This window comes from Sarcophilus harrisii, chromosome 1 (assembly GCF_902635505.1).
Source record: "Sarcophilus harrisii chromosome 1, mSarHar1.11, whole genome shotgun sequence".
NCBI lineage: Eukaryota > Metazoa > Chordata > Mammalia > Dasyuromorphia > Dasyuridae > Sarcophilus > Sarcophilus harrisii.
This window is the reverse complement of record NC_045426.1, coordinates 219463774-219473846: the sequence shown is the minus strand read 5'-3', so window position 1 is coordinate 219473846 and position 10073 is coordinate 219463774. Positions and strand designations below refer to the sequence as shown.

The 10073-nt window shown below is 37.8% G+C and overlaps 1 protein-coding gene across 1 annotated transcript in view; it reads right to left on the bottom strand.

Moving 5' to 3' along the window:
• Window positions 1–964: 964 nt before the first annotated feature.
• Window positions 965–10073, bottom strand: part of ITGAX (integrin subunit alpha X) — a 34562-nt gene continuing 25453 nt past the window's right edge. The window contains exons 21-30 of the mRNA XM_012543975.3: window positions 9418–9540; window positions 9242–9321; window positions 8776–8859; window positions 4195–4273; window positions 3619–3726; window positions 3398–3481; window positions 3076–3189; window positions 1913–2014; window positions 1427–1537; window positions 965–1315 (exon numbers count right to left, since the gene is read on the bottom strand). Of these exons, the coding sequence (XP_012399429.1) occupies window positions 1220–1315; window positions 1427–1537; window positions 1913–2014; window positions 3076–3189; window positions 3398–3481; window positions 3619–3726; window positions 4195–4273; window positions 8776–8859; window positions 9242–9321; window positions 9418–9540 (981 nt within the window). The 3' untranslated portion in view covers window positions 965–1219. The remainder of the gene's footprint in view (window positions 1316–1426; window positions 1538–1912; window positions 2015–3075; window positions 3190–3397; window positions 3482–3618; window positions 3727–4194; window positions 4274–8775; window positions 8860–9241; window positions 9322–9417; window positions 9541–10073) is intronic.

Genomic DNA, 10073 nt, shown 5'->3' with positions numbered 1-10073 from the left:
ATTCAAAAAGGGCAGGGAAAATTTTTAAAGCAGACTGGCTTACTAGATCTGAAATCAAACCCTGGAAGAGCTGGATTCAAATTCAACCTCATATTCTTACAGCTATGAAAGTTGCCTCAAGTTTCTTCTTCATATGTAAAATGAGAGAATTGGATACAGTAGCCTTCAATATTTCTTCCAGTTCTGAATCTATGATCCTATCATCTGATGATCTTTAAGAATTGGACCTGTCTAATGATCTCTACCCAGCTTGAAAAGGAACAAAGGAACGTGGTGGAAGGATCATTAGGAAAAAGAGAACAAGTAAAGGATTGATTTCTTCTTATTCTCTTTTCCTTAGGCTACTGACCTGATCTGTTAGCATTAAATGAAAGGCTATTCTCAGTGCTTCCCTGGAGGGGGTGGGATGAGAGAGGGGTCTATGTATGGGAAATCACCATTGAAGCTGACAGCTCAACACAGTGCCTTCACTTTTATTCCTTCCTCTCACTATGAGTAGATGGTGTGAAAAACAACTGTTACTTGTACTCACCTCAAGGCTGATAAGAATGATCCTTCTAATCTCAGAATAGACAGCCCTTCAGGGGTGTTAGCTTGTGTTCCAACCTTTGCCGGAACTACATTCACTGTTTCTACTTCTCAGACATGTGCTGATTATTGTTATTGTTTTTTGTTTTAAGTTCCAGTGGAAAATACAGTCAGAACTAGTGATAATTTGGTATCTATGAGAGGAACACCTTTGTCCTTCTATGAGACAACATTTCTGGCATCCAGTGCTAGAAAACTTGTGCCTGGTACCTCTCCTATTATCTATGCCTAACAATTCTGAATCCTGAAAAGATCAACCCACCACATTCAGGAACAGTGTCTCTAATTTATAAGGAAGAAGACTCCATTTTCACACAACAGTTATGGTTCCCAAAGCCTACCAGTTCCCCGAGTAAAATTGCAAGACTAAAGAATAGGTGGATTGACTCACAGGCAAGAGATTTTATTCAAATATGCCAAAATTATTATGTTTTCCAGAAAGTATGACAGGTTTTGTGCACTCTATGTAGTTGTCATAAAGGATTCTGTTTCAGTCCTAGTCCGATGTAGTAGAGTTTGTAGAAACAGCCTCAAAAAGGGGTCCTATCTCAAGCCTATCTTTGTCCAAGGAAAGGGAGGCTTGAGATTCTACCCTCATGAGAACAGGTCCTAGGAGAATGGGATGGCTGCATCAGGAGCCAGGGACCTGGGACTCTTCGTCTTTCAGAGCAAGCCCTTCACCTGTATCTTCCATCATGTTCTTATACTGACGTTTGAAGAAACCAAGCTAGGGAAGGAGCAGAGAAGGAAGCAAAATCATGATGGACAAGACAAGAGGGAATAAAGGGAAGTTAGAAACATGGGGGTAAGGTGGTGGGCTAGGGAGGAGCAGTCTCACCTTATACAATCCAGTCGTAATGAGTGCCAGTAGCAAGAGTCCTCCCACACTGCTGCCCAAGATGAGGGGGATGGGATTATGGATCTCATACTGTTCCACCACTGTCTCTATCTGGTTTGGAGGAATCCCAATCAATCAATCAATCATTCAACATTTATTAAGTGCCCATTATGTGACTATGTTAGAGAATCCTTTCCATTTAAAAAGATTGAATTTTGCTGACAAATTTTATTATCATTTGAACTAATAATAATAGCTAAAATGCTAGATTTGAACTCAGGTGCTTCAGACTCTAGATCCAGTGCACCATCTGAGCCTCTAATCATTTTCTTTCCTATACAAAAGCACCTGGAGACCTATGAAGAATCCACTTTTTTATTGTATGCTCCCAACCTTAAGCAAAACAACAACAAACAACTCTAAACACAAACTTATGTTATACCAAGAAAGAGATTTGCTAGCCTTGTTGGCATTATAGTCAATTACCTGGGTTCTTAAAAAGGCCTCTTGTCCTGGAAGCTGGGAATACTCCAATTCACTAAAAATGATTTCAGCTGAATTCATGAACGACAGCTTCTTCTGTAGAGTCTACCAAAGAAAGGAAGGAAGGCTGAAGTAGCTGGTTCTGGGAAAGTCATAGAGCAGGGACAATGTCTATTTTGGGATAGGGAATAGCAATATCTGAGAATAAAGACCAGGCGGCTCAGGCGGCTGATTTGGATATAGGACCCTTTGGGAGGAAGCTGAAGAGCAGGAAATGAACACTGGTGCTAGGTAAGGTAAGGATACTTAATCTCTTTTTTATGTGTATCATCGACTCCTTTGTCAATATCTGATAAAACTATGGATCTCTTCTCAGAATAATATTTTTAAATACATAAAATAAGATCACAAAGGAAATCAATTATCTTGAAATATAGTTGTCAAAATATTTTAAAATCTAGTAAAATACAAGATTTTGCAAGGGTTAATGTTGAAAAACTATCCATGCATATGTTTTGAAAATTAGAAAGCTTTAATTAAAAAAAGAAAAAAAAGCAGTTCATATATATGTGTATATACATATATGTAAGTATATATGCATACATACATATGTTTGTATAGATATGAGCTTGAATTGTTGAATTGTTATGTGACTCCACTCCTTTTCCCTCAACCACATTCCCTTCTGATAGGCTTATCATTTATACTTGTAAGGAATGAGTAAAGATGTTTAATTGACCAAAAATAATTCTCTGACATAGGGACAGAGGATGGGATACAAACCAAGTTTTAAAGAAATTATAGATCCAATTCATAGAAATATATATATTAATGTCTGATGGAGAGTTAGTGGGTCTATGACAGCCATTCAAGCCATTCTTGTTATAGACCTGGCACAATGGTGATTACAATGAAATAAAATGTCATCCAAATGAAAAAAAAATCTAATAAAGTACAAGTTTATGGATCCAAGGTTAAGAATCCTTGATGTAGAATAGTCAGAGGCACTGAGTTCAAATATCTCCTCTAATGTTTACTCCCTATGTGATGTCTCAAGGTCACAGTAATCTCATCTATAAACTTAGGGCACCGGCCTTAAATGTCCTTTATGATTTCTCCCAGTTCTAAAGTCAAGCTTCTCCACCCCCACTCCTATCCCCACATACCTGGCTAACCCAGCCAAAGCTGAAATTGCCTTTAATGATGAAGTCGAGCTCCTCTTGGGTGTTGATGGTGGGGATATCACAGCCAATTTTCAAGCAGACAGCAATGGAGCAATTCTGGGGAGGGGGAAAAACTAGGGTCTGAAGGAGCTAGATTTAGGGTTTAGTGCTCAAAATAACATTGACCTCTGTTTTGTTTGAGGTAAGAGAGTAGAGAGAGTTAGATGTGAGTCAGAGGTATCTCTGAGGTAAAATAACTACCCAAGATAAGAGTGAACTTCTGTTCTCTTAACAAATTGGGGCTAATTTTAAAGGCCATCCTCACCAGCACTGCGCTCTTCTGCATGTGGGTCAGGAAGTCAGAGTGAAGGGGTTGTTTTCTTTCTGTGGAACACTGAATTGATGAGTCCTAGGGAGAGAAAAATCAGAGACAAGGTCTTTAAGATGAAATAGGAGGTGGAGGTTTTGTTGGAGAAACAGGGAAGCTAAGGCCCCGTTCAAAGAAAGGCTGTGGAAGGGTAACTCCTGCATATGATCCAAGAGTACCTGGGGGTGAATGATGTCTGTCAGATTCCACACAGACACCTGGTTCAATTCCGTGGGGACCCAGAAGTCTATGTGAATAGGTAAAGCCCTCTGTCCCAGGTTATTTACCTGCAGAGAAGATAGGAAACAATGTTTTGAATACTGCCTTCTTCTTGGCTCTCCCCCAACTTACACTAGATCCTATTTACATTCCCATCCCCATACATTTTGTACCTAAGTACACTCACTGAAACTGAGCCTAGGACAATTTCCCAGTGGAGAGGGCAGTGTGGATTGTAGTGATATATAAGACAGTCCTTCCACTGAAATATTTAGTATGAAAGATGGTAGGAAGCCCACATTCCAGAGAATCTTCATCATAGAAGGTTGGGACATAAGGGTGAGGGATGCTACCCTGGGAGTGGGAAGTGGGGGTAGTGTTTCTCTGTGCCTCTGGGGGACTGAGAGGCAGGAAAGAATCCCCACCCCATTTCTGTTGCCATGGGACAAAGCCCCCTTTTTTTCCATTCTGATTTTGGCTCTGCTAGTCCTAAATCCTTCCCAGATTCCCGGGGATTTTGACCACTCCTCTCTCACTCGGTATTTGTGCTCTGTCATGTTAATTTGATGCTTTTCTGCAACTGAGAAGTTGAGATACTTGGTGGAGTCTTCAATGCTGGCAGAAAAAGAAAAGAGGTTAATGTAATAATGAACACCATGGAGAGTCCCTGAATAAGAGTTCGAGATTACTTAAGCAGTGTATACACAGGATTTCCAGACTTAACAGGGACCTTAGAGATCAGCTAGACTAATTTCCATAGAAGAGATTGCTCAGAGTCCAATAGAAGTTGTCCAAAGTCACACAGTTGTGAAAGTGGGCCTAAGGGCGCTTGTTGTGAATTGGGATGAAGGGACAAGTAGAACCCATGGGAAGAGTGGGTGTTTGGGAAAGTGAATACTATTGTGGCTTTGCAGTTTTGAGTGGTTTAAATGCTTTAATCACTTGCAAACCAAGGAAACCACTGCTTGAGAAAAATGGACAAAACTATGCAAAGTAGGTACAAAAATATCAGCTCTACTAGGCATAGGGCAGTTAGATGATGCAGTGGATAGAACACTAAGTCAAGTCAGAAAGAGCTGAGTTCAACTCCTGCCTCAGATTCTTACTAATTGGGTGATCCTGGGCAAGTCACTTAATTTTTATTTACCTCAGTTCCTTATCTGTAAAATAGGAACAGACTGGATAAAGAGGGCAAACCACCCCAGTATCTCTGCCAAGAAAACTCTATGGATCATGTCCATAGGCGCATGTAGAGTCAGACCTGACTGACCAATAGGACAACAATATATTAGGTTTAGCAGAGACTTGTACTCTAATCCAGATGGTCACAAATTTGCTATGTGGTCTTGGCCAAGTTCATTTCCTCTCGTTTCCTACTCTGTAAAAAGGAATCAACCATACTTTCTTTAATGTAACTTCCAGTTCATAAGTTCTAGAGAACTCTGAGTCCCAGACAAATGTTCATAAACACATACAAGTACATGCATGCATAAATACATGGGCATGCAACCATATATGTGCACGCATTATATAAATGCAAAATACATGTGGATGCTGCACACAGCACAACATCCATGTTGCATACATGTATACAACACAATATATTCCTGCACCCACATGCAGGAATCCCTGCATTTATAATCCCTACTTTATAGTTTAGGAAATTGAAGCAGGCAGATGAAATGACTTGCTGAGGTTTATAAACTAGTAAATGTCTGTAAAGAAGTAAGATTGGATGTGGACATAAGTCTTCCTGATTCCAGATCAGTCATTTTTACTTCATATGCATTGTTTCATTTAAAACTCCCAAGAAGCCTGGGAGATGGATATTATCCTCAGAAAGATTAAGGGACATGCTTAGAGTTTCTCAGCTGTTAAGTGTCAAGAGATGGAATTTGAATTTATGTTTTCTTGACTCTTAAGCCCAACAATCTGCCTCTTGTGCCGTAAAAGGACTCTTAGCTAGGGAAAAATCCCAAGTTTAGAACAATATATGATAATCCCTCTTCTGATTTAAAAATCTTTTTCTTTGGAAAATTCCAAATATCTTGACCTTCATGGCCTGGGTTTGGGCATTGCCCCATTGTTCTGATGCTGGAAAGGACATTGATGATGATGTGTGTGTCTCTGGGGAGAGAGGAGAAAGAAGGGAAGCATGACTTCTCTTCTGCTTAGTAAGAGACACGGTAACAGATCAACTTTGAAACTATTTCTGTCATCAAATCTCTCTTCTAGGAACATTAGATGTGGAATCAGGTGTCTTGGGTTCTAATTCTGACTCCACTGCTTACTACTCATGTGACCTTGAAAATCACTTAACACAGGTGGACCTCAGTTTCTTCATCTGTAAAATGAGCAAGTTTGAATAGATGATTTCATTTTTTACACTTAATTTTTCCTTCGTTTTTCTCAATTACACGTAAATATAATTTTAAACATGTTTTAAAATTTTTTGTCTGTATTTAAAAAAATTGTTTCATATTCTTTCTCTCTTCCTGGAAAAAGCAAGTAATTTGATATAAATTATATATGTTCAGTCATGCAAAAACATTTCCATATTAGCTATGTTGCAAAAGAAAATGGAAATCAAAAAAATCTCCCCAAGATTAATAACTAAAATTTAAAAAAAAAGTATGCTGCATTTTCTTCCCTGGAGGTGGATAGCATTTTTTATCATAATTCTTTCAGGAAACTAGATGATTTCTAAGGTCTCTTTTAGATCCTTAATAAGTGCTCACTCTACCATGCTGTTTTGCTCAATCCACGTAGCTAATCGCCCTTCCTGGAGCTGCTCACACCTCTGCTCCCCAGGGCTTAATTCTAGCACTTCCTTTCCTTCCGCTATTATAAAACTCAAACTATTGGCCACATCCTCCTGTGTGTTCCCCTTTCACCTAAAACAAATAAGTCTTTAGAAAAGGTCAGCCCTTCTTAACTGTTAGATTTCCCCTTCAGAAATCCCTCATGAACACAGATGGCTTGCCTAAAGTACATGATATGATGGTTAACTCAATATCGACTTCAGATCTGCGCAAAATTGTATGCTCACTGACAGTGTCCTGTGGTTAAAACTGAAGCTAAAATAGAATGGCTTGTTACAGTGGGTGTCACTTGCAACTGTGCATAGAAGGAGAAAGATATGAATGTGAAAATTTTGATGTATGAGGAAATCATTCCAAGGAGATGCTTATAAATAAATATATACTTTAGGGAAGAAGGTATGGATGTAGCAGTAACTTCATCATCAATATTTCCCAAATTATTTACAGAAAGTAGCTGAGTGCCAAGGCTTATCATGGTTAAATTCTACAAATGTTTATTAAATATTGATTATATGCATATATATAATATCTGAAATGGCTTAGATGATGGAGAGTTGGCCATGTACGCAGGAAGACATAACAATAACATCCTAGACAAATCAACTCAATTCCTCAGTGCCTCAGAAATTTATTAGATTATCACTTTCAGAGTGGGTCTGCACTAATACAGGGACTTTCTTATACTGAAGAAGTAACAAGTTCAGTCTAAAAAAAAAAAATATATATATATATCCTAACCAAAAGAGCCAAAAGACTATATATATATATATATATATATATACTATATTGAATACTATATATTTCAGTATACAACATGTAGTAGGTACTGACTAAATGTTTACTGAATGAAGGAACAAGTTTTCATGTATTTTGGTTTCACTTGCTCACAGTAGTGAGGGATCCAGAGACAAACATGAAATAATCCCTGTCTTCAAGGTCACAATGCAAATATTCAAGAAATATTTATTGACTTTATTTTGGTTTGTTATTGTCATTCCTTTACTCTACAACTTTTCATGGCTCCCTACTGCCTACCATCTCTTAAACTCTTCTGACTTTCAAGGTTACCTATTTCAAGTTTTGGACCTGGAGTCAGGAAGATCTAAGTTCAAATACAGCTCCTGATACTTAATAGCTATGTTTTTCTGGGCAAAGCACTTAATCTCCATCTCAGTTTCCTCATCTGTAATATAGGGGTGATAAAAGCACCTACCTTCCATGGTTGTTTTAAGATTAAGATAATATTTTTAATGCACCTGATACTACTATAAATGATAGCTATTATTATTTGCCAACCTCACCCCTTAATTTTTACTTAAAACTCCTCATTCAGAGCCCATCAATTCTAACCCAACTGGGCTTTTCATTGCCCCCTGAAAAGACTATGCTGTCTTTTTCTTTCATGTGTCCATCATTCAAGTCCCTATTAAAATCACATTTTTTTCTGCAAAAACACTCTGAGATCACACAAAATATAGAATGATTTGTTCCTTCTCAGAACACTTACAGAATGGGAACTAAGGAACTGACACTTGATTATCTTCTGTCTTTTTCGGTTTCTTAGTTTTAAGTTTTATTTCCACCACAAGTTTCTAAATGATGAAAGTAGGGGTAGGGATTACATCTTTTCTTTCTGTTATTAATCTGTGTAGAAATGAGCTAAATCAGTTTTGGAGTCATCATGGAAAGAGCCCTGAATTTGGAACTGCCAGAACTATGTTTGGGCCCTGACTATATTACTTGTTTGTGTGACTTTGAACTGATCACTTTTTTTCTGAAGTTCAATGTCCAAGTGGGAATAGTGACACATGCTACTTCCTTCATATGGCTGTTGTGAGGATGCAATGAGATGATGTTTTGCATAAATTTAGATCTAAATAAATATCATTTTTATAGGAAAGGGCTTTACATAAAAGGAAATCTATAAATGTTATTTCTGGCCTTCAGTTATGCTGTCATGATTAGCATGATATCTTAATTGCTTTAAGTTGTGTATGACTCTGACGCCATTTTGGAGTTTTCTTGGCAAAGGTTTACCATTTCCTTCCCAGCTCATTTTACAGATGAGAAACTGAGGCATTGTCCAGGGTCACACAACTTGTAAATTTCTGAGATCAAATTTGAATGAGGAAGATGATATTTCTTGACTCCAGACCCAGAACACTATCTACAATGTCCCATATTCTAATATGAAGGACAATAATAAAATCACATTAACATAAAAGTGCAGCTCTTAGAGGAGTTATGAAGGAGGCCCTTAGGGATGACTGAGTCTTAGAGAGTAGAGAGTGGTACCTGTTGATCACTGTGTAGATGGCATATTTCACTGGTAGTTTCAGTTGGAAGATGTTTTTATCAGTCATTGGTATGTTGTTCTCACTGGAAAAAAAGAAGAAGGTGATCACTTAGGAAGGAACCCCAGACAAGGCATTCATGCTAACTTCATGTCAAGTATTTATCAAGTGCCTACAACGTGTCAGACACTATGCTGAGTTCTGGGGATATAAAGAAAGGCAAAAACAATTCTTGACCTCAGGGAATTGATAATCTAATGGGAGAATAGATATAAAAATAGTTATTCACTGATAAATATATACAGTGTCATTTAGAAACAAATTCACAGGGAAAGCTCTCGAATCAAGGATGCCGAGAAAGGCTTCTTATTATATTAAGTACTAGATATCTCTGCACACAGAATATAGCAGGGCTTACTAAATGTTTCCTGAATGAATGAGCTAGTTTTTATGGACTTTGGTCTTACCTGCTCACAGTGGCTTTGATGATCATCTGGTCTCCAAGGTTGGCTGTAGGAGACACATCAAATGTCACTATGAAAGTTACCTGATAGAAGAGAATGAAACAGAAAGTAGAAAGTCAAAGGATGAATGAAATAAGGAAGGATAATCAGAGGGAAAGCTGGCAAGTGAAGTTGCTGACCGTAGCTCTCATTCGGAAGATCGGGTGGTTGATGCTACAGCTACTGCTTCTTAAATTCTCCATCTCCGACACGGCTGCTGTTTCACAAACTAGACGTGGGGAATGCAGCTGATGCATTGAATTCTAGAGGAAAGGGAAGTATTAAAAAAAACCCTAACATCAATTGAGAACAATGCAAAGATATAAAGAGGATCTATGAGGAGTTAAAGAAACATACAATCTTAAAAGATGCTATTTAAGATTTGTGTATTTGTAAAACCAAACTTCTCTCATTAATATAAATGAATTGTTATTGCTTGCCAGAAAATGTGTACATGTGTATAGCATGTGTGTATATTGACAAACTGAGACCTCTTCTTCCTTAAGATTAGAATTCTTGTGAAGTCTCTATCCCTTTCCCCCATCCCTATCTAGATAAACAATCATATATAGAGTTTGAAGGTAAAGTTCTCACTATGAAAACAGGAATTCTTAACCCGAGGTATATGGATTCCCAAAAAGAACATGGTACTAAGGGATAGATTTCAGGGAATCCATGAACTTAAAAAAGAAAAAAAATTACATTTTGATTTTTACTAATTGGTTTTTCCAATTATTGCAAAACATTATTCTTGAGAAGGGGTCCAAATAATCACCAGATTGTCAAAAGGATCTAT